The 23,365-nt window shown below is 51.7% G+C and overlaps 1 protein-coding gene across 1 annotated transcript in view; it reads left to right on the plus strand.

Annotated features, from left to right (window-relative positions):
- Window positions 1-23,365, plus strand: part of LOC144931677 (GRB2-associated and regulator of MAPK protein-like) — a 92,175-nt gene that overhangs the window by 59,396 nt on the left and 9,414 nt on the right. Inside the window, 4 exon segments of the mRNA XM_078855806.1 lie at window positions 12,438-12,568; window positions 20,767-21,292; window positions 21,295-22,370; window positions 23,038-23,225. Coding sequence (XP_078711932.1) covers window positions 12,438-12,568; window positions 20,767-21,292; window positions 21,295-22,370; window positions 23,038-23,225 — 1,921 coding nt within the window.

Raw genomic sequence — 23,365 nt, forward strand, 5'->3', positions numbered from 1 at the left:
CTTGGTAGTGTCGACAGAGACAATCGGCTCCGAATCTGAAGATTGTGACGTTAACATCCCGGATCAGGATTGAGCTCATTATACCACTGTGGTCGATAAACCAGAGTGGCATGATGGGCGCCACGGTGGCGAGATGTTAACTACCTCGCCTGGTATACAGGAGGTCGTGGGTTCGATCCCGACCCTGACCCCTGCTGTATATTTGGAGTTTGCGTGTCTCTCTCGCTCCCCGTGGTCGCGTGGATTCTTCTTTGTCTCCTTTGGTTTTTCCCTCCACATTTAGAATCAACACGATGCGTTTCGAGTATTTGGCTGCTATACATTTCCACGTCATGATAATCCACTTTGTTGAGCTATTCTTTGTGGCCAGGTCGCTTCTGAAAAGTGTATAGCTCAGTGGGCTTTACCTAGTAAAATAAAACATAGTTTAGCTTAAACTAAACACCGCTTTGTGGGAAGTCAGCATGGTCATCTGATAGAGAAAACTGCCCCCCCACGATAGCAATGTGGACATTTCACATACTGACTCGGCCCACTCATAGAGATGAGAGTACGGCTGCAACATTTTCTGGGAGGCTCAACCATGACACACATCACGTTGGCACCCCCCCCCCGTCCCTCCATCATCATCCCCACCCGATTTTACGTAGCCGTGTCCGGCACAATCGCAAGCCTCTCCCACGTCAATTGTCTCCAAACTCGTCAGCCAACCTCGCCTACTGCTCAGGCACTCCGATCTCTGCCTGCGTTATGAGGTCAGAAAATATGAAACCGGGAGACGAGAGTCACATTCTCACAAATGCTATTGATGGGTGGGCGGACACAACCAGGACCGCCGTTGGTGAATCCGGGACGTTCCCGGCCAAACCAGGACGCTCGGAAGATAATGCCGCCCTCCCGGGCAAGGGGTTGGGGGGAGGGGGGGGCACTTTGACTCGACTGTCATTATTCATAAGTGCTTAGCGGAGAGACGCAGATTGTGTTTGACAGGTGGAAAATGGCGATTGGTGAGGTCTGACGGAGCCACAATCGCGGCTTAACCGGGGCATGTAAACAGGAGCGGGGTGGTGGGGGGGGCGTGCAGCCTGTGGGTCCTCGCGAAGAAGATTAAGCTTCGTTTCTCCTGCACGTGGATTGTGGACGTGGCAGATGGGGGCGCAGTAATGACCGGACACCCGGCACCACAAAACACCGGAGCAACGTGACCTTGTTTAAATTGTTGCGGAGGGGGTGGGGGAAGTTGGGGGGGGGAGCACGACACGGTGGTAAACAAACTTGAGACGAATGTTAAATGCGTAAACGATGGGCCTGTGTCTATCGTGCTTTCTGCCCTCGCTGCGTGTATGCAGAAGGGCCATGGCACCCATCGCTGAATAATCGTGCTCATTTCTATTTAAAGCTTTCGTGACTGCAGGGATTCATCTTCTTGGTTCTTTCGGTAAAGTCACGTAGAAGGGAAATAATAAAATAAAACATAATAAAATAATAAAAATAAAACATAATAAAATAATTCTCACGATGTTCCGGCCACAACGCAAGCAGCCGTCCTCAGGACGGCTGCGTCCTCAGGACGGCTGCTTGCGTTGTGGCCGAAACGTCGTGAGAATTATTTTATTATGTTTTATTTTTATTATTTTATTATTTCCCTTCTACGTGACTTTAACGAAAGAACCAAGAAGATAAATCGTGCTCATTTTTGTCACCGACATTTTTTGGACTTGGCTAAGAATTTAGAAGTCGGGGACGGGGGGGGGCTAAGCTCACCTTACTACGGTGGATTATGTGCCGCACGCAAGACTCGTTTGTCCACCGTGCGACACAACCTCTGCGCTGGATGATTTTGGTCGCGAAAGCCTTCGTGTTGAACGGAGAACGGAGACGATGAGCGTTTGTTGACTGTGCCGGTGGAATGGGCTCGACAGAACTCGCTTGCATTGCTCACCAGACAAGTTCACGCATTCGCGCGTGCGCGTCTGATCTGATCATGATGATTGGAACTTAATTGCATAATCATTGTGATCATAATCTCATCATAAACACACGATCATCGCCGTCTATTCATCATAATTATCATCGTCAATCATCTGATAACAATCATCATCATCATCGACTGATCATTTATATTATAATCATGATATCATCATCACCATCATCAGCCGGGCGGTTGTGCCTTGTGCACGTGACCTGTGATCCAGGGGTGTGGATGCAACGAGGGATAGTGGATCACATTTACGTTGTGAAACTCCATTTCTGTAGGCGTCGAGGAGGTGCCAGACCCTGGCTCGCTAGGAGAAGGCAGTACAGCAAGTGGGCGAATCGCCGTCTGTTTTCCATCTTTATGGGGATAGAGCGCTGCCCCCTCACTTGCGTGGGTTTTTTTTTCCGGGCGCTCCGGTTTCCTCCCAGTTGTATGAACACTCAACATTCATTGGCTGAAAGCATCTTAGAATCAGAAATTAAAACCCAGAATCAGAATATGTATTGACACTGGAGGAATCCGATGAGCTATAAAGTTATTTTTTACAGATGTCCAGTCGGGGCAGATCAGAACGTCACAACAACAAACGGTACAAAACACGATAGGAGTGCAAAGTATATGAAAGGTAAGCAAGTCACTTGAAAATATATATACAAATAAAACTAAACAATATTCTTAGGTTTTTTTCGGTAAAGTCACGGAGGTAAAAAAATTAAATTAATAAAAGTAAAATAAAAATAAAAAATATTATTTTATTTTATTTTTTATTTTACTTTTATTAATTTAAATTTTGTAATAAAAGTAAAATAAAAATAATAAAAATAAAATATATTAATTTTAATTTTTTCATAAAAGTAAAATAAAAATAAAATATTAATTTTTTTATTTTTCATTTTACTTTTATTAATTTTCATTTTTTACTGACGTGACTTTACCGAAAAAACCTAATAATATGAATCCTTGAAGTCACGAAAGCTTCAAATCTAAAACTAAACAATGTTTTCTATCTCACCAGGTAAAGCCCACTTAGCTATGAGCTTCTTTGTCGGAAGCGATCTGGCCACAAATGATAGCTCAACGAAGTGGCTTATCACGTGGACATTTATAACAGCTAAATAATCTAAACGTCAGTAAATGTGGAGGGAAAACCCGGAGGAACCAGATGCAGGACCCTCCTGAAAAAAAGTCCTACAAATCAGTTTGTTTTTTGTAGATAGAGAAATAAGTAAATAATAGATTATCATTACAATCATCAGTTCTTGCACGGTGGCGAGATGTTAACTTCCTCGCCTGGTTTACAGGAGGTTCATGGATTCGATCCAGACCCTGACGCCTGCTGTATATTTGGAGTTTGCGTGTTCTCTCGTTGGTTGTGTGGACTTTTCTCCAGGTCCTCCAGTTTTTGCGCTCCTGGCCGGGTAGCCCTCCCTGCAGCCCCCCCCCCACCACCGTCCTGCGGAGTGCGCGCGGGGGCAGCCACTGATTGACAGACGCTGCTGACAGCTGCAGCCGTAACCCAAGCTCCTTCGGAAGTCCAGCGGATGGGCTGGGTGGAAGAGAGGAGGTTGGGGGGGGGGGGTTGGCGGAGGGTGATCCAGGGTAGGATGGAGAAAGGAAGCCTTGCAAGTGGAGTGTTCTTCATGGAGGCACACGCTTGACTTGGAGGCAACACGTTTATTTTAACACCCCAACCGGGTAACTACATAAACGCACGGAATAACAGCATGGGTGATAGCCACTTGAGTATTAACTAAGCCACAACGGGCCAACTACATTGCCGGGTCAGTCAGTAACATTCTGACTGACCCACGATGCCGAGCGAAGACCGACGATCTGAGAGACGTGGCGCCGAGGGTTGAATCCAGAGAACAGCCCTGATCGGGGCTCGGGACTCGGCCTTCATCGGCCGCGGCGTGGCCGGCCTTCGCCCTTGGCCACGGCCCCTTCCAGATCCTTCCCGAAGACTCTAGTACCTACATCACGTGTCCCTCTCTCCCCCTTTGCCACCTCGTCCGGTCACGTGCCCTCTCGGGGTCACCCAGACTGCCATGTCCTCACTCGACCTCTCTGTCACTGTCACCAGGACTATGCCCCCTAGGGCCCGCTTCCATTGCATGCCCACTCTGGTGCCCGAGAGAGGCCCAAGACACACAGCTCCACTCTTGTGACGGTCGCTGGCGCTAACCGCCATAGTGACCCCATTTATGTCACTACACAAGTAAGGCCACGTGGGGCATGAATCTCCACCCGGGCTGGCACGTGGCAGTGGGTGGACAGGCGTGGAGCGAGGGGCCATTCGAGGCTCACGGATTACAGTTGTAACCGTGCACCGATTTAATATGGATTCTCAGAGCTCAAGATTCACGGATCGAAACGCCCGCGTAACGATCCGTATTTTTCTATTGGTATATATGTGTTGCTGTATAAACTTGAGCGTGTGAATGTAGCAGCATTTAGTCGCTGGCGGTGGTCGCGTAAGGTGCTTTTGTCAATCCACTGCTGGATGCCGAAGGCTTCCCGGAGCCACGTTGGTCGTGGGCGTTGTTCGACCACACACGACCACATTGGTCAGTGGTGGTGGTCGGTTACTTGGGCTTGATGACCAGGGCTGGTGTCAGTAACGGCTAGCTGATGAGAGCCCTGGCTGGGAATTTGAATTCGGGGACACATCTCCCCCAAAATTCAAATATGCCTAAAATGTGTCCCCCCCCCCCAAATATATTGCTATAAAATAGATTTCTGTTTATATGATTGTGGTTATGGTTGTACTTTATTAATCCCGAAACTCTGCAATTACATACAATGAAACAAGAAAAGGTAAAAAAGAAAAAAACAGCAATGTAATACAATACGCTATTCGACATTATTGTAAAAAATAAATAAAAAGTCCATCCTATGTGTTGGTGAATTTTTTAAATATTTTAGGCAGGAAATGGCAGCAAATTCCTTTTCAAATTGAGATTTTTTTTTCTGGGGGGGGACCCCAGACCCCCTGGAGATTTAGTCCCCCCCAATGTTGACTCCATAGCTACGGCCTTGCCTAAAACACAGATCCCCAACTTGGCCACCGTTTATGAAATGCCCCTCCTCCGAGCTGCCACCGGTCCGAATTTAGCGAAAACTCGTGGAGGAAATTGCCAAATGCCTAGAGGCTCGCATTGGGCACTCTCCTATTTAGCGTGTGCGCCGAGCCAGCAGACTCACGGTGCGTCGTTTAATATTAGAAATCTGGGGGAAGGGGGGGGGCATCGCCCCTCAGCCCTGCGGAGGGACCTTTTTTTAAAGGGAGGGTGTGGGGGGTAATGCAGCAACTCCAGGGCACCACAACACAGTCACATCCACTCATCATCATTACCATGCTATCGTTATTATGACCCATCATCATTATCATCACCGTGTATCATTACTACCCATCATTGCCATCATAATCACCACCGTGCTATCATTGTTACCCATCACCACCATCCTATCATTATTTCCCATCATTGCCATCATCATCACTGTGCTATAATTATCACGCATCACTGCCATCATCATGTTATCATTATTACCACCACCACCATCACCCCACGATGATTATTACGATATCATCACAACCGTCACGTCTTGGCTGTCAGAATTTAAAACCGGGGGCTGAGCCTTTAGCAGGAGGTGGACTTGGGACTGTCGTCGTTATGAGCACAGGTCAGTGGCTACGAACGGTGGGGAACGACGTTCAACAGACATGCACACGTGGGCGAACTCGTAAACCAGTTTTGTATTTTTCATTTAACACATGACATCGCCGTGGAAATGTGAACCTGCGGCTGATTGGGGACTCTGACGCAGAGTGAGTTCGCGTTTTTTTTACTGCACAGCAAGAGAGAGAGAGCGAGTTGTGGGTGGTGCGTTATGTGCGTGTCGGGTGCAGGGAAGTCTGGCTGGGGTGGGTGGGTGGGTGTGTGGGGGAGAGTTGGGGCGAGAGATGCAGGGGGGGGGGGTGGTCTATGGTTCTGGGGTTGCTATGAAGGTCACAGTCCGGAAATAGAGCGCAGGAAAGTATGTGGCACTTGGGCATGTGGCCTCCCACCCGGATGAGTGTTGTCAGAGGGTGCAACCTGCTCAAGTATATTTAGTGTGTGTGTGTGCCGCGTGCATTGCTGCATGCGTCTCCTATTTATAGTTGAAATATGCATTGGATTCCCACCTGGATAACGAACGATGTCGATCGCGGTGATCAGTTCACGTCGTATCATTGCAGTGCGACAACGAGCCGTAGCACGTGCGCGCGCCTCTGCTGCGTTGCTTCGCGGAAGGAAGAAAGTTGCTCCGAAAGGGATGGACCGGCCGAGCGACGTTCTCACGGGGCGAGTCGCGGCGCGACGGCGGTGGCAGCGGTGAAATTCCGCCGTCAAATCGCAAATTGGCCGCCGCCGCCGCCGTCGTGGTCGAGACCCAAGCCACGTCGCGCCCGACGGAGTTCGAGCAAACGCTGGCGAACTCACCGCCGCCCCGCCGCCTTTCAACCCGAGCCGCTCATCCGCTCCCAAACTCGATTTTTCCAGATCCGAGTCATGAGGCTCCCCGTGGTTCCCCCATGGGGGAAGGGGGCGGGGGGGGGGGCGGCATCTGTGAAAAAAGAGCTTTACAGCTCTTTGGATTTCTCCGTTACAAATAATGATTCTGAAGCTGGATAAATGTATCCATTTATTTTCAGTAGTTTACAATGAAGATTTAAAAGTAAAATAACACTGTGTAACAAAAACAAATTTTGTTCCTGGGTAGTAAGTGTTATTTCCTAATTGCTTATGCCTCAAAAGTACAGAAAATGGCTATTACTCCCCACAAACTTTGCTTTTGTGAGCAGGACAGTGATATTTTGAAATGTACCTATTTTTAGTGAGAAAACGTGGTGTGCTTTTGTGTCATTCCTTCACGTAAAGTCCTGGTCACAAAAGCAAAGTTAGTGGGGAATAATAACCAATTTCTAAACTTGTGAGGCATAAGCAATAAAAAATAACACTTACTACCCAAGGACAAAAATCGTGTTACATAGTGTTATTAATGATTCGATGAACAAATTAAAATCAATACATTAATCGCTTAATAGTGCTATTAATTTATTAATTGCACCCGCGATTATTACTGAGAGATAAAGTAATCTCCTGGCACCCCCCCCTCCCTCTCCAAATATTCACGTCAAAAACTGCTCCTATGCTCGGAATCGGGGGTAGGGGTAGCGGCGTAGGGGGCCGTCCATAAATGACGTCACGCACCTAGGGGGGGGGTGGTCAGACATTTGTGACGATGTGTGACGAGGGGGGGGGGTTTGAGAAATGTGACGTCACATCAAAATGCGCAACTTTAAATAAATATAGACAATACGTTCTACTTGATTAAATAAATGCACTTTGAACTTTGAAATATACTTTTTAATAAATGTTTTCTCCCACAACATCAGAGTGCAGCGCCACATTAAATACGCACTACAATGACAATAGTTTAAAGCGATTTGAAGCATGTTTTATTTTCAAAATGAAAATATGGTTTTGGGGGGGGTGGGTGCAGAACTTTCTGATGTCATATGTGAGGGGGGGGGTCTGATTTTTTGTGACGAGGGGGGGGGGTCAAAAAATCGTCCAAAATCGCGTGACGTCATTTATGGACGGCCCCGTAGGTGTGGGCGGAATGTGGTGGGCGTTGCTCAAGCGCCTAGAGTTCCTCCTCCTTGTGGTCACAGACACGCCCTCCTCGGGTCACTGGTGGAGGGGGAGGAGGAGGGGGGAGGAGGGGGGAGGAGGCGCGAGACACTTCCGTTTGGCCGACTGCCAAAGAGGCTCCCGGGGCGCTGAGATGTCGCAATCAGATTGACAGGCGGAAGTGCGTCGAGCCAATGCTATGAACATGCTTAGCGAGTGTGAGTGAGTGTGTGCGTGTGTGAGTGTGTGCGTGAGTGTGTGTGTGCGCTTGAGTGTGCGTGTGTGCTCACGGCCAACGCCAGTGACGAGTATCTGAATCGGTCCCGGGCCTCCCCTAGGTCGACTCGGCCTCAAATGAGTACCTGGTGCAGTGTAAACATTGCCACTAGGGAGACAAAGGCGGTCGGGCGTGGTGCTGGCCACCCCACCCCCTCGTGTGCCGTTCCGGCCTTCATAGGTGCTCGCTAACAGCACTTGCCCCTACAGTCTGTTAAGGCTATATGGGGGATCTTTGTCTTGTGTGAGTGCGTGTGTGAGTGCGTGCGTGTGTGTATGAGTGAGTGCGTGTTTGTGAGTGAGTGTGCGTGAGTGGGGTGGGGAGCGGTGGTGTAGCGGTTAGCGCGCCTCGCTACGAACCCGGCGACCCGGGTTCCATTTCCGCTCACGGCCAACACCCATTGACGATTATCTGAACCTGTCCTGGGCCTCCCCTAGGTCGACTCGGCCTCAGATGAATACCTGGTGCGGTTGTGTAAACATCGCCACTGGGGAGACAAAGGCGGCCGGGCGTGGTGTTGGCAACCCACCCCCTCGTGTAACCGTGCCGGCCTTCACAGGTGCTACTCGCTAAACAGCACTTGCCCCCAACATTCTGTTACAGGGATCTTTGTCTTTGTGTGAATGGCAGGCAGGCCATTCATAAAATGAGCATTCATAAAACAAGCATTGCCCAGAGCAACCTCAACACGCTGTGAAGCACAGGCCTCTTGCAAAGGGTAAAAGTGCGAGTTCGAATCTCGGTCGGGGGGGCTGATTCAACCCATCATCACTCACGGGTGGATAAAGCGACGGCAACCGTGTGGGGAACGCGACAATGCTGACCTGTGGAATGACTTGGCCCTGCCATAGGAATGCCTAATATCCACCACTCGCTCAGCTGTAAACGAGAGATGAGAACCCGCCCCTTCCCGTCGTTTTAAAGGAAACCCATCTGACTTGGGTGTTCGTCGCTGATGTGTGTTGTTTTCGTGTTATCTGCTGTTATTAGTTTTACTACCTTCCAGCGAGAAACAAACACGGTATTCATCGAGGTTTACGGCATGTTGACAAAACCCCTCTCCGAACCCAGGGAAGTTATTTAGAACTCTTCGGTTTTTTTAGTTGTTGTTTAATGATCACCTTCGGATTTTTTACCCAGGGGGGGGCGGGGGTTACGAGGAAGCCATGAAACTCATCTCCACCGTGCGAACACCGCGTCGCGTCGCAGAGACGAATCTCTGTCACGTGGCATTTAAAAACGAAGGACTCTCAGGACACAAGTGCTGCCCGTGCTCAAGTGCTGCCCGTGGCACGCACGTGCGCGTGCATTGTGCGTGCATGTCTCTGCGGGGAGCGGTGGCGCTGCAGTTAGCGCGCTGCGAACCCCAGTGACCCCGCTGCGAACCCCAGAGACCCGAGTTCAATTCCCGTCCGCGGCTGCTAACAGTGGCGAGTCTTTGAACCATTCATGCGGCCTCAAATGAGTGCCTGGTGCGGTGTGTAAATATCGCCATTGGGGAGACAAAGGTGGTCGTGCGTGGTGCTGACCACCCACCCCCTCGTGTGACGTGCCGGCCTTCATCGGCACAATTCGCTAACAACACAGAAAGACAAATACAAATATCGCCCTATAGCCTTAGACTGTAGGGGCAAGTGCTGTTAGCGAGCACCTATGAAGGCCGAAACGGCACACGAGGGGGTGGGTGGCTAGCACCACGCCCGACCGCCTTTGTCTCCACAGTGGCGATGTTTACACACCGCACCAGGTGCTCATTTGAGGCCGAGTCGACCTGGGGGAGGCCCAGGACCGGTTCAGATCATCGTTACTGTGGTGTTGGCCGTGAGCGGGAATCGAACCCGGGTCGCCGGGTTCATAGCGCAACGCGCTAACCGCTACACCACCGCTCCCCACACACGAACATACATACAGACGTGCACGCGTGTGCAATACTTGTACATACACACAATATACACATTTGACCGGGGTTAACATTTCCCTTCTTTGCAACTTGAGCAAACAGATGTTGTCATGGGGGCTAATGTCCGGTACTGCTCATGCACACAGACAAAGCTACCCCGTACAGCCTCTTACAGCCTGTCGGGGCAAGTTCTGTTTGGCAAGCACCTATTAGTGCCGGCATAGTGGACGAGAAGGTGTTGTGGTCCAGGCTGAGTCGACCTAGGAGAGGCCTAGAACAAGATCGGATATTCGCCACTGGTGTTGCCCTTAGCAGGAATCAAATTTGCGTCGCTGAGTTCCGAATCGCAGCGCGCACCAACGCAGCGGTTAATGTTGCCACAATCGACAGCAGCAACTGCCATTGGCCGCTGAGTGATTGTGACATCATCACAGAGATTGTGCCAGGCTGAGTGCACCTCGAGGCAACATCAACTTTCGAAGGCTCGCTGGCAAGGAGTTCACGGGACAGACCCAGGTGTTATGGGTTGACTGATTGAGATGACCGACAGATGCACAGACTGCTCCCTGCTGTGCCAACTCAGTCCATGCACGCAGACACGTGCATGCACATTCAGTACACACACACACTAACATGTACAATAAAGACACATATACACGCAAACATGCAAATAAAAGACAATTCGCCCACATAGCCTTAACAGACTGTCGGGGCAAGTGCTGTTAGTGAGCACCTATGATGGCAGGAACAGGACACGAGGGGGTGGGTGGCCAGCACCATGCCCGACCGCCTTTGTCTCCCCAGTGGCGATGATTTGACACACTACAGCAAGTACTCATTTGAGGGTGAATCGAATTAGGGGAGGCCCAGGGACCGGCTAAGATAATCGTCACAGGGTGTTGGCCGTGAGCTGGAATCGAACCCGTGTCGCCGGGTTCGTAGCGCAGCACAGCGCTAACCGCTACATTACCCCACACACAAGCACGCAGATAGACACACGCATGTCCACACTCGCACACATAATGCGCGCAAAAAATATTCTTCACCATAGATAAAGTTAACAAAGTGCGTAACGCGTGAGGCCCTAACATCATTGACAGTGCACTTTGTATTCTGTTTGATATTCTTTTTTAAACGTACTTGGCGTGCTATTGCGCCGGGGATAAGTGAGAGTGGCTTTGATTTGCCCGCACCTTGGCTGCACATTCACATTGGCACTCCGTGCTCACCGTGACAAGCATTGGCAAACCGTGACGACTACAAACCCCAGCAGTGTGAAGCCAGAACCATTCATAGAAGTCGTTCCACTGGCGTCTTTTCTTGTGAATGGCATAATCGGAACGCGCCGCTCTTTTGCGACGTGAAGCATCGACGGAATCGATCTTCCACCTCGGTTCTCGCGCTTGGGAAGGCCCGCGTAGAAGTGCGCGTAAGCGTCGGTCACTCGCGGTTGATGTAAACGGTACGCTGATTTTATTTCGATTTAAAGCTTTCATGACTGCAGGGATTCATATTCTTGGTTCTTTCGGTAAAGTCATGTCTTCGCGAATCGGGCCAACACAACCGTACGAATGCGATGGCGGCGTTGAGAAACAACACAAACTGAGATGGTAAAAATAAACTTGATGAGTAAAGAAATCGTGACCATTCATTGAACTGGGGCAGTGGGAAATGCACGGCGTACAAGCCGAATAGCAAAGGCATGTAGATAGCCCTTGTCGCACTTGATCAGACTGTTGGGGTCAACTCTGTCGACAAGCACCTATGAAGTCCGGCACGGAGCACGAGCGGGTGGTCTGACCAACGACACACACCTGACCACCTTCGTTTCCCCACTGCACAACGCACTAGGTACTAATTTAAGTCTGAGTCGACCTACGGGTGACCCAGGACCAGGTCTGATATCACTTGCTACTGCTGATGTTAGCCAGAGGTGGGAATCGAACGGAGTTTGTCACGCAGTGTGCTAACCAATGCACCACCGTTCCTCCAGACATACCCAATCCACACTCACGCACAGCGCAGCATTCATGATTAATATTATTTGTATGCTTCTTCACCCAGGAAAGCCTCACTGAGGCTCATGACTCTCTTGCAGGAGGATCCTGTCACGTGTTGTGCAGTTGGGGGTGCGATGTTGCTGCGTGTAATTCCAATTGTATGCGTGTATGTTGAACTTCTTTCACAATTGAGCTGAAGTGGTGTCTGTACCCTACTGATGAGCTCTAAGAAGGACGAAACCTGTCTAGAGGACCGAGCAAATTCCTCGGGATATAACGGAGCCTCGATTCATCAATAATTACAACGTGCAGACCGGTTACCTCTGACTCACCGCTGCCTGTTGGCTCGTCACATTTGCTCACTCGTGCACGGTGACACGCATGATACGGTGACCACAATGCAGTCCTTCAGGAACTAGTGTTTTTTTTGCGTAAACGCTTAAGGGCTGAGAGCTTTTTTGTTGTGCGCGCACAGTGCAGTGGTATGCGCCACAGACCTGACCGCGTGCAAGAAGGGCCCGGCTTTGTAATCTGTGGTGAAGCCGTTGCCGCTGTCAATCGAGCTGTCTTCTAACGCGAGCCGTCCCGCCTCTGCGCGGCGCAGGGAAGTTCAAGCTGCTGGAGCAGGAGCGGGACATGAAGGACCCTGTGCAGTACTTCAACAGCGTCGAGGAGGTGGCCAAGGCGTTTCCGGACCGCGTCTTTGTCATGGAAGACATCTCCTTCAGCGTCAAGGTACTCATCTTCTTGGTTCTTTCGGTAAAGTCACGTAGAATGTTCTCCACCTGAGGACGGCTACTTGCGTTGTGGTCGAAACGTCGTGAAAATTATTTTATTATGTTTTATTTTTATTATTTTATTATTTCCATTCTACGGGACTTTACCGAAAGAACCAAGAAGATGAATCCCTGCAGTCACGAAAGCTTTAAATCGTCAAGGTACTCTTCACTGTTAACGATAACTACCGCTGGGGCCTGCACCCCTTCCTCGTCAAGGTGTTCGCCAGTCGTGCTGCCTGGTTAGTTATTTGCTTGCCCAAGAGATTTTGTTTCGGGAGGGAATAATACGTGCTTTGGGATATTTGTCCACTAGTGTCACCAGTGAGGGTTTTAAACTATAAGCTATTACATTTTTTACCAGGTAAGTCCCACTGAGCTATATAGATGTTTTTCAGAAGCGACAAATGATAGCTCAATGAAGTGGCTATTCGCGTGGAAATTTATATCAGTGGCCGGATGCTCTAAACGCGTGATGTTGATTCTAAATGTGGAGGGAAAAACCGGAGGACCTCGAGAAAAATCCACGTGACCACGGGGGAGAACATGCAAACTCCAAATATACAGCAGGCGTTCGGGTCGGGATCGAGCTGACAACCTGTATTGCAGGTGATGTATTGAACATCTCACCACCCTGGCGCCCCATACACTTAAACACATATTCGCTGGGCAGATTAGTTACGTTGTTTTTTGTTGTCAGGTTCAGTTTTCCGAATCAGAATATTTATTGACACTGGAGGAATCTGATGAGCTATAAAGCTCTCATTCTTCTCGCTCGCGTTTCGACCCCTGTTTGTTCCCTGTCCCTCCGCCGTCAATAGCTGCCTCGGGGTTCACATCCTCTTACATCCCGTTCAAGGTCTGGCCCTCTTACCAAACCTCGTCACCCGTTCGGCGAACCTGTCGTACGTGATTTCAAACCTGGCTCCGTGTTCGTTTATCAGCTGCGCATTACAGACAGAGGGAAAAAAAAAAACCTCACCTGGCTCGATGGAAAATTGTTTGACTGTTTTGCTCACGCCCCCACATTCGAATTGGCACCAATTTGTAACGAGAGTAAAATGTTACAATGGCATCTGTGTGCACCTGTGCCCGCATGTGTGTGTGTGTTGTGTGCGCGTGTGTGTGTGTGTGTGTTGTGTGCGTGTGTGTTGTGTGTGTGTGTTGTGTGCGTGGTGGGTGTGTGTGTGGTGTGTGCGTGGTGGGTGTGTGTGTGGTGTGTGTGTGTCGTGTGCGTGGTGTGTGCGTGTGCGTGTGTGTGTGTTGTGTGCGTGGTGTGGTGTGTGCGTGGTGTGGTGTGTGCGTGGTGTGGTGTGTGTGTTGTGTGCGTGTGTTGTGTGCGTGTGTTGTGTGCGTGTGTTGTGTGCGTGTGTTGTGTGCGTGTGTTGTGTGCGTGTGTTGTGTGCGTGTGTTGTGTGCGTGGTGTTGTGTGTGTGTGGTGTGTGTGCACATTTGTTTGGCAGCTGTAATCGCAATGGGGCTTTATTGCTGGCACGTGTCTCCATGCACACCCAGTTGGCTCTGAAGCAGTGTCAATTATTGAACATTTCAAGGAGCCAAGGGGTAATTTTTATCCTCGCCGGGTGCTAAATAAAGGCGGTTTTATAAGCAGGGGACTAGAGCACGTCATTTGTTTGTCGTGCACTCTACAATTGCACGCAATTCAAGCGAATAAGCTCCCGCGTTTGGAAGTTAGCTTTTTTTTTAAAGTGCTTTTAGTCTACAATGGAAAACACGTTAAACTCGCTGCCAAATTTGCTGAACGTGCGTGCGCGAGCGAGCGAGCGAGCGTCGCGCGTTGCCAATATGACTGTCGTGTAATTGTCCCGTGAGGCTGTGCGCGGAGCTGGTGTTTGACAGAGGTAAAAACTACGCTGAATGAAAACCGTTTTCGCAACGAAAGCACGGCCCTCTGGCGTGCACGTACGCTGCAGCCCAATTTAGCTTTCGAGCGGATTTGGCAATGACGGTTTAGCGAGGCGACGTCGTGAACTTTGCCGTGAGAAGTGGTTGCTCATGAAAGCCACACTTGGCCCCGAGTTGAACGATCTAATGCTGACTTTGAGTCCGTGTGGGTGAGTCGATGTGTGCGAGCGTGTGTGGAGGCAGGAAGGGAAGGCGGGAGAGAGGCTGGGGGGGGGGTGTTTGGCAAGGGCTGCCCTCTTGATTTCCCACAAACACGCAAGGTTCAAATCGATAGGAGGGTGCCAAGAGCGGCAGTGCTGCTTCCTCGGACCACGTAGCCAGCGGAAGCAATTTGTTCGCTCAAACATGCGAGGCCTTCATTGGCACTCGTGCCCTGCGTTCAAGCGTGTTGGTTCGTGCCAAAATAAAAGACCGGGAGTTAAAAAAATGTTTGCCTCTCTCTCTCTCATTGCAGTTAGCGGTTAAACAAAAACATTAACGCGACTATTCTTGGTTCATTCGGTAAAGTCACGTAGAAGGGAAATAATAAACTAATATAAATATAAAACAATAAAAATTCGCACGACGTTTCGACTGCAACACAAGCAATCATCATCAGGTGTTTTATATTATTTTATTATTTCCCTTATACGTGACTTTACCGAAAGAACCAAGAATATTAATCCCTGCAGTCACTAAAGCTTTAAATCAAAAATTGACACGACTCTTAGTTTAGTATTGCATTTTTCTCCTCAACCCGTTAATATATGTTTTTTTGTCGTGAGCTGAAGATACGTGTGGCCCTCCCGGAGGGCTTACAGTCAGCGAAGCCTCGTGTCGTGTCGGGGCATCAGAAGGAGACACTGCAGAACTAGTTCTGGAGTCAGTCCGGCATCAGACAGTGCTCCTCCATGCTCTGTATGGAGTGATTCACCGCACATCAGTCATCTGAAGCATCTGCAAACGGTTGGCCCTCTGAGCTGTCAACCGGATGTGTCCTCCCTCCATCTTGGCTGCCATTCGATCAGCAGTCTCATACGTTGGCCATCCTCCCTCCTAGGCCCCAAAGCGTTCTGCCCAAGCGCTCGCTCGTGAACATCTCGCCACGGTGGCGAGATGTTCACTAGCTCGCCTGGCGTGCAGGTGGGGTCCGTGGGTTCGATCCCGACACCTGTAAATTTGGAGTTTGCATGCTCTCCCCGTTGGATTTTTCTCCGGGTCCTCCGGTCTTACCCTCCGCGTTTAGAAACATGCGTTTATAGATTGATTTGGCTGCTATGACTTTACTATGAATTTATGCGTGATAAGCCACTTTTGGTGGGCTATCATTTGTAGTCGGGTCGCTAAAAAAAATTAGTTTTACAGCTCATAGTGGGCCTTACCTGGTGAAATAAAAAATATTTGAGTTTTTTTCATAGTTTCACAGCTTCGCACCTCCAGTGAGCACGGTTGGCTTCGTACGGTGCGAAAGTAGCTGGAATTCTCGTCCACCCTAGCAAGTGTAGCGGGATGTTTCGCGGGGTTGATGTCAGTCGGTTTGCCACGGTGTTTCCACACTCCGACGAGCGTCGATGTTTTAAATGCCCCTTCTTTTTCTCTTTTTTTCCGCTGCCGGCTGTAAAAAAGGAAAACCTGGTGTCGCAATTGTTGCAAAGCTCAGTCGTTTTATTCACGCACTCGCGTGCTCGCTCGCTCGCTCGCACGCTCTGTCTCTCTCTCTGTGCCTCTCACCGGGGGGGTGGGGGGTTCAAGGTGCACGCTGTTACCGCTGTGTGGTGGCCACGGTTCGTAGATGCGCCGGCCCTCCCCGCAGTGCGTGCAGACACGTGCGCTAATGGGGGCCGCTGTGTGTTGAGCCACGGAACCGTGCAGCCTTCTTCCTTCCCTTGCACTGTCACTCGTGTGTTCGGTGTGTGCGCGCGCGCCTGTGTTCTGTGTGTGTGTGTGCGTGTGTGCGTGTGTTATGTGTGTTCTGTGTGCGTGTGTTCTGTGTGTTTGCACGTGTGTTCTGTGTGTGTGCGTGTGTTCTGTGTGTGTGTGCGTGCGTTCTTTGTGTTTGCACGTGTGTTCTGTGTGTGTGCGTGTGTTCTGTGTGTGTGTGTGTGTTCTGTGTGTTTGCACGTGTGTTCTGTGTGTGTGCGTGTGTTCTGTGTGTGTGTGCGTGTATTCTGTGTGTTTGCACGTGTGTTCTGTGTGTGTGCGCGTGTGTTCTGTGTGTGTGTGTTCTGTGTGTGTGTGCGTGTATTCTGTGTGTGTGTGCGTGTGTTCTGTGTGTGTGTGTTCTGTGTGTTTGCACGTGTGTTCTGTGTGTGTGTGCGTGCGTTCTGTTTGTTTGCACGTGTGTTCTGTGTATGTGCACGTGTGTTCTGTGTGTGTGTGCGTGTGTTCTGTGTGTATGCGTGTATTCTGTGTGTGTGTGCGTGTGTTGCGTGTGTTCTGTGTGTGTGTGCGTGTATTCTGTGTGTATGCGTGTGTTCTGTGTGTGTTTGCACGTGTGTTCTGTGTGTGTGTTCTGTGTGTGTGTGCGTGTATTTTGTGTGTTTGCACGTGTGGTTTGTGTGTGTGTGCGTGTATTCTGTGTTCGCACGTGTGTTCTGTGTGTGTGTGCGTGTATTTTGTGTGTTTGCACGTGTATTCTGTGTGTGTGCATGTGTTCTATGTGTGTGCGTGTGTTCTGTGTGTGTGTGTTCTGTGTGTTTGCACGTGTGTTGTGTGTGTGCGTGTGTTCTGTGTGTGTGTGCGTGCGTTCTGTGTGTTTGCACGTGTGTTCTGTGTGTGTGCATGTGTTCTGTGTGTGTGTGCATGTATTCTGTGTGTTTGCACGTGTGTTATGTGTATGTGCGCGTGTGTTCTGTGTGTGTGTGCGTGTGTTCTCTGTGTGTGCGTGTGTTCTGTGTGTGTATGCGTGTATTCTGTGTGTGTGTGTGCGTGTGTTCTGTGTGTTTGTGCGTGTGTTCTGTGTGTGTGCGTGTATTCTGTGTGTGTGTGTGTTCTGTGTGTGTTTGCACGTGTGTTCTGTGTGTGTGCGTGTGTTCTGTGTGTGTGTGCGTGTATTTTGTGTGTTTGCACGTGTGTTCTGTGTGTGTTTGCACGTGTGTTCTGTGTGTGTGCATGTGTTCTGTGTGTGTGTGTGCGTGTATTCTGTGTGTTTGCACGTGTGTTTTGTGTGTGTGTGCGTGTATTCTGTGTTCGCACGTGTGTTCTGTGTGTGTGTGCGTGTATTCTGTGTGTTTGCACGTGTATTCTGTGTGTGTGCATGTGTTCTATGTGTGTGCGTGTGTTCTGTGTGTGTGTGTGTGTTCTGTGTGTGTGCATGTGTGTACGCGCGCGTGTTGTGTGTGTGTGCGTGTTCTGTATGTGTGCGTGTGTTCTGTGTGTGCGCGCGTGTGTTTTGTGTGTGTGCGCGTGTTCTGTATGTTTGTGTTCTGTGTGTCTACACGTGTGTTCTGTGTGTGCGTGTGTATTTTGTGTGTGAGCGTGTTTTCGGTGTGTGTGTTCTATGTTTGTGTGTGTTCACGTGTTCTGCGGCACGTGGTGGCATAGTGGCTGAGTGCATTGCACTGTGAAAACCGCCAACGAACCAGAGTTCGACTCCCACCAACGACCAGTAACAATGGCGAATATCTGAATAGGTTATGCATCTCCCGTAGGTCAATTCGGCCTGAAAATCAGTACCTGGTGCGGTGTGTAAACATTAGCATTGGAGAGACGAAGGTAGCCAGGCATGGTGTTAGCCTATCCTACCCCCTCGTGTGCCGTTCCGGCCTTCCTTGTTGCTTGCGACCAGCACTTGCTCCAACAGCATATTAAAGGCGACACGGGGATTCTGTGTCTCTGTATGTTCATGCATGTTTGTGTGCTGGGGTAAGCATCAACGCCGGGGAGACAAAGGTGGCCGGTAATGCCTCCGGCCACACCCCACCCCCTCGTGTGTCATGCAGGCCTTCATTGGTGCTCTCTTAGGGCACTTTGCCCAACAGCCTATGAAGCTGCACAGGAGTATTGAAACAATGTGCTTCAAAAAAATGTTAACACTTCAGAGAATTTGCAGCAATACCACAAGAGATGTGCCTCCGGGCTCTGGAGACCACCTCGAGAAGATTCCAGGCCACGTGTTGACAATGATGGCTCTTACCATATATTTGTTATCATGTGATAGTGTCTTCGTTCTTTTTCCATTGAAAACGATAGTCCCATATAAGTGTTAACATTTGTTTTGAAGCACCATTTATATTTGTGTATCAAGAGCCCGTTATTGTTGTCGTGGAAATCCAATTCTGCACTTGTTTTCCAAAGACAAAAGAGTGCATTCGATACCTCTATCGATACCTCTATTGATACCTCTATCGATACCTCTATCGATACCTTTATTGATGACTCTATCCGGGGGCGCAACTATGGGGAGGGCATCTGGCAGCGTCATGTGACGCATAGGGGCCCAGTCGGCCACAGGGGGGGGGACCCGAATCAACAGATAAACAAGGGAAAAAAATATTAAGAAAATTGTTTGAATAACATTATAATAAAAAACAGTACCCGGGGTCTACTACCATGGACCATTCCGGATGATTCACGCATCTGGCTGTCGTATCAATGGAGCAGCGTAAATTACTCTTTGGTTCTTTCGGTAAAGTCACGTAGAAAATAAAATCAGATAATAATAGAATACGACGTTTCGGTTGCAACACAAGCAGCCATCATTGGGTAAGAATGAATGATAAAACACAGACACGGGAACAGCATAGGCAGACACACATGCAGAGAGAGACACACACACAAAGACACACCGAGCAAAACACACACCAAGACAAACAGAATCTAGTTTGAGCAGCGTAAAGTCGTGCGATCCACCCCCAATTGGGGAAATCCTTGACCGATGGGTCCGGCATCGTTTTATTAATACTGTCACCCTGAGACTTGTCTTCCTCTTAACCCCAATACACGGCGCAACTACAATCATGTTGTAGCCTACATATGATTGTTATACGGGTTAAACACATCCATGGCTATTTCAGTAAAAGTGAGTCGGGAGAAAGGAGGGGAGGGAGGGCCCACAGTCGAACCTTGAAATAGGGAGTTGCCCCCGCCTGCCTCTATCGAGATGATTGATCATTCCCAATGCAAATATAATAATGAAGCTGCACTTCCGAGGCCCAGAGTGGGTCTCCGCGTGTTTTGGTCTGAAATGGAGGGGGGGAAAAACATCCATTGTCCCGTGTATTAAGGGTCGACGACTTTGTTGCGAGGGCCGGCAAATTCACGCGCTTGCCGACGGCGTCCTCGATTTCGACGAGTGATTCTCCGGCGTTATCGAAGGCATGGGATGGACGCGCGAAATTGAAGCACCTTTTGACATAGGTTAATTGCGGGATGTGAAAATTACTGCTCGCGTTTGCGTTGTCGTTTTAAATTACAGCGTGCGCTGCTGCTGCTGCTGCTGCTGTGCTGGCCGGCCCTGGCACTAACGATTAAGCGTCGCTTTTGGGTGTTTTAGTTTAAATCATATGAATCCTTCACGCAACTATTCAGTGTGCGGTTTCTTTGCGTCAGATCGTTATTTAATTGAAGAAATAAAAACAAACCCTTGATACATTTTTTGAGCTATTTTATTCATTCGTAAGCAGGTAAGAGCCGATCTGCCTGACTGGGTGGCGCAGTTGTTAGGGCGTGCGGCAAGAGTTTTCACGCAACTTTTAAAAATCTTAGCTGTGCCCATTATTTCTGAAGGCTCCATTCGTGCAGGATTGTTGACTGTGCCATCGTGGTGAATATACGGTGAAGAGATTTTGAACTTTGTGTTAAGTTGAGATCACCGAAGATAGATAAGAATGAGAGCATCTACAGTCAATTAGATGTTATTTAAAGCTCTTTGTCAATCCACTGCTGCATGAACACTTGCTCATTGTGCAGGGGGGGGGGGGGTGCTTGATCATACTTCACCATGCTGCTCATTGCACGTGTAGTCAAAGGGCTCGAGAAGCCCACGACCAGTTTAGAGATCGCTCCCCACTGACATCGGCCGTGGCCGGGAATCGCACGCGGGTTGCCGGGTTCATGAGCGCGGCACGTGCAACGTCGCTCCGCTGTACCGCCGGCAATCTCATTGACCACGACGCGGATCCAACTCTCCGGTCGCGAAGTTTGCAAGTCACAACACGTTTAGAACGGGGATCATCTTTCTTTTTTTGTTGTAAACCTTTCCACAGAAGGCCACCGCCCTAACGCTGCTGCTGCTGCTGCGTTTGCGCCCAGGTCGCGTCGGGCGAGTTCAGCGAGGACAGCGAGGTCTACAACTTCTCGCTGAGCACGGGCGACGAGCTCACGCTCATGGGCCAGGCCGAGATACTGTGCGGGAAGCCGCCGGGCCGCGACCGCTTCCGCCTCAACGCCCTCCTGCGCAAGCTGGGCCGGCTCAACGCGGCCGTGAGCAGCGGCGGCGGCGGCGGAAACTCGGGCGGCGGCGGAGGGGGCGGCGGCGGCAACAACAACGCCCCCTCGTCGGTGCTGCGCCCGTCCAAGGGCAAGATGCCGTGCCTCATCTGCATGAACCACCGCACCAACGAGAGCCTCAGCCTGCCCTTCCAGTGCCGCGGCCGCTTCGGCACCCGCAGCCCGCTGGAGCTGCGTCTGCGCGAGGGCGAGCACACGCTGCGCTCCATCCTGGAGCGGGCGCGCCTGCCCGTCAGCGTGCAGGTGCCGGGGCCCGGCGGCCTGGGCGGGATGGTGCCCGCCGGGGTCGTCGTGTTTGGGGGTGGAGGAAGTGGAGGAGGAGGGGGGGGGAGGGGGGGGGCGGAACGACGTCCCGGGTTCCCGCCGGACCCCAGCCTCCGTCGGCGCCGCCGCCGCGCAACCCCTACGACCAGCACAGCATGCGGGAGGGACACCGCTACAAGCTGGTGGGCATCCGTGCCAAGATGGTGGCGGTGTGCTGCGCGATCCGCCCCGACGGCCTGGGCGGCGAGACGGCGCTGCCGCTGCACTTCACGCTGCAGGTCGGCGCGACGCTCCCGCGCTTCGCCCTGCCCGAGGGGCTGGCCTGCGCCGACAAGGCCTACGAGCGGGCGGTGCGCGACCGGCTGGCGCTCGTCCAGCGCAGCTTCGACATCGACGAGTTCTCGCGCGCAGTGCGGGAGGCGCCGCTCGTCGACCCCCCGCCTCCTGCGGGCGGCGGCGGCTCGTCGGGAGCGACGACCGGGGGCCGGGACGTGTCGAGCCCCAAGCCGGGGAGGTCGGCGCCGGCCCCGCACGGCGGCCACGTGCCCTACACGCGCGAACCCAGCGGCTGCCCCTTCCAGCAATGGCCGCCGGGGTGCGCGCACGGCGGGGGCGGCGGGGGGCGGCTCCAGCTCGGCTGCTTCGGCGGAGGCGGCGGCGGCAGCGAGGCGTCGCTCGCCCGCTCCTCCCGCACGTGCTCGTCGGAGGAGGAGTCGCCCCGCGGGGTCGCGGCCCTGCCGCCGCTGTCGCGCGACCGTCGCTCCGTCAACGACGAGAACGGCACGGACGGCGACGGCTACGGCGGCGACGGCTACGGAGGCGACGGCGGCGACGACGACGGCGACGACGACGGGGAGTACGTCTTGCCCGAGGAGCCGCGCGCGCCGCCGCAGTCGTCGTCGTCGTCGTCGCACTCGGGACGCCCGCCCGGCGCCGATCTTCCGTACGAGGAGCTGTGGTCGGAGCGAGCCGTGGCCGCCGGGAGCCCCCGGCTGCTGACGCGGGGAGGGAGGGGATGCCGGGGGGAGGTGGACGTGCCAGGCGCCAGGGAGGCGGCGGCCGCGGTGTACAGCTCCCCACCACGCGCCGGGCACCACGACCGCTCGCTGCCCCCGCCGCCACTCCCGCCAAAGTCGCAGGCGGTGAGGCTCGGCGAGGACAGGCATACGTCGGTTGCTCACCATCATCGGTTGCTCACCGCCGTTGGTTGCTCACAAACGTCGGTTGCTCACCAACGTCAGCGTCATTATTCCCCTGTTTTTGCGCATCACTCGCAATCGTGCATTGTAACGATACATCTGGCACCTTTCGCTGCCTTCACGAACCTACCCTGACCTGTGTGGTTAAGTCCGGCTGAACAATCCCCCCACCACTGACGCGGCATGGGGTGAGGCATTCATCGGCCTGTTGATTGATAAAGGGATGTGAATCATTACTCTGGTGAAACCATTTAGGAAAAATAATTATTGAATTAAATTGCGACTATTTTTCAAATTGTGGTGGCATTGGGAATCAACCGTGCCACCCCTACTCAGAAGTTCTGTCCTGAACCTATTCGTCACCTGTGTTTTTCTTTTAAATATAGCTCAGATACAATACCTGACATCAAACTGACAATCTTTAAGAGTTAAAACTAAAAAAAAAAATTTGTCTTAACAAAATTCGAAACAAATTGACAGCTTTTGCAGTAAAAAAAACCCAACAACAAATCTTGGCAGTGGAATGAAACATCGATCCCCCCCCGTGCTCCATTAATCTGCCCGTCCGCCGGCACCGCCGCACGCGCGTGGCGCCCGTGTCTCCTTCCAGGTGAAGGCCGAGTGCCGAGCCATGCAGGCCCAGGCGCCCCCCGTGCCCCCCCGCAGCACCAAGCCCCCCTCCACGCCGACGCTGAGCCCCCGGCTGCCTCCGCGCACCCCCCGGCCGCAGCTCAGCCAAGCGGCGGCACGCTCGCCGAGCCCCAGCCTCTCGTACTACTCGTCCGGGCTGCACCACGTGTACGTGACCCTCCCCCCCCCACCACCACCGCCCACTCTCCCCCCCCCCCTCCTCTAACCCCATACCCCCCACACTCCGCCCAAACTCTCTCCACCCACGGCGGGAACGACGCACGCTGCTGAACTTCCCGCGCGGTGGC

The sequence above is a fragment of the Lampetra fluviatilis genome, chromosome 4 (assembly GCF_964198595.1).
Source record: "Lampetra fluviatilis chromosome 4, kcLamFluv1.1, whole genome shotgun sequence".
Classification (NCBI taxonomy): Eukaryota; Metazoa; Chordata; class Hyperoartia; order Petromyzontiformes; family Petromyzontidae; genus Lampetra; species Lampetra fluviatilis.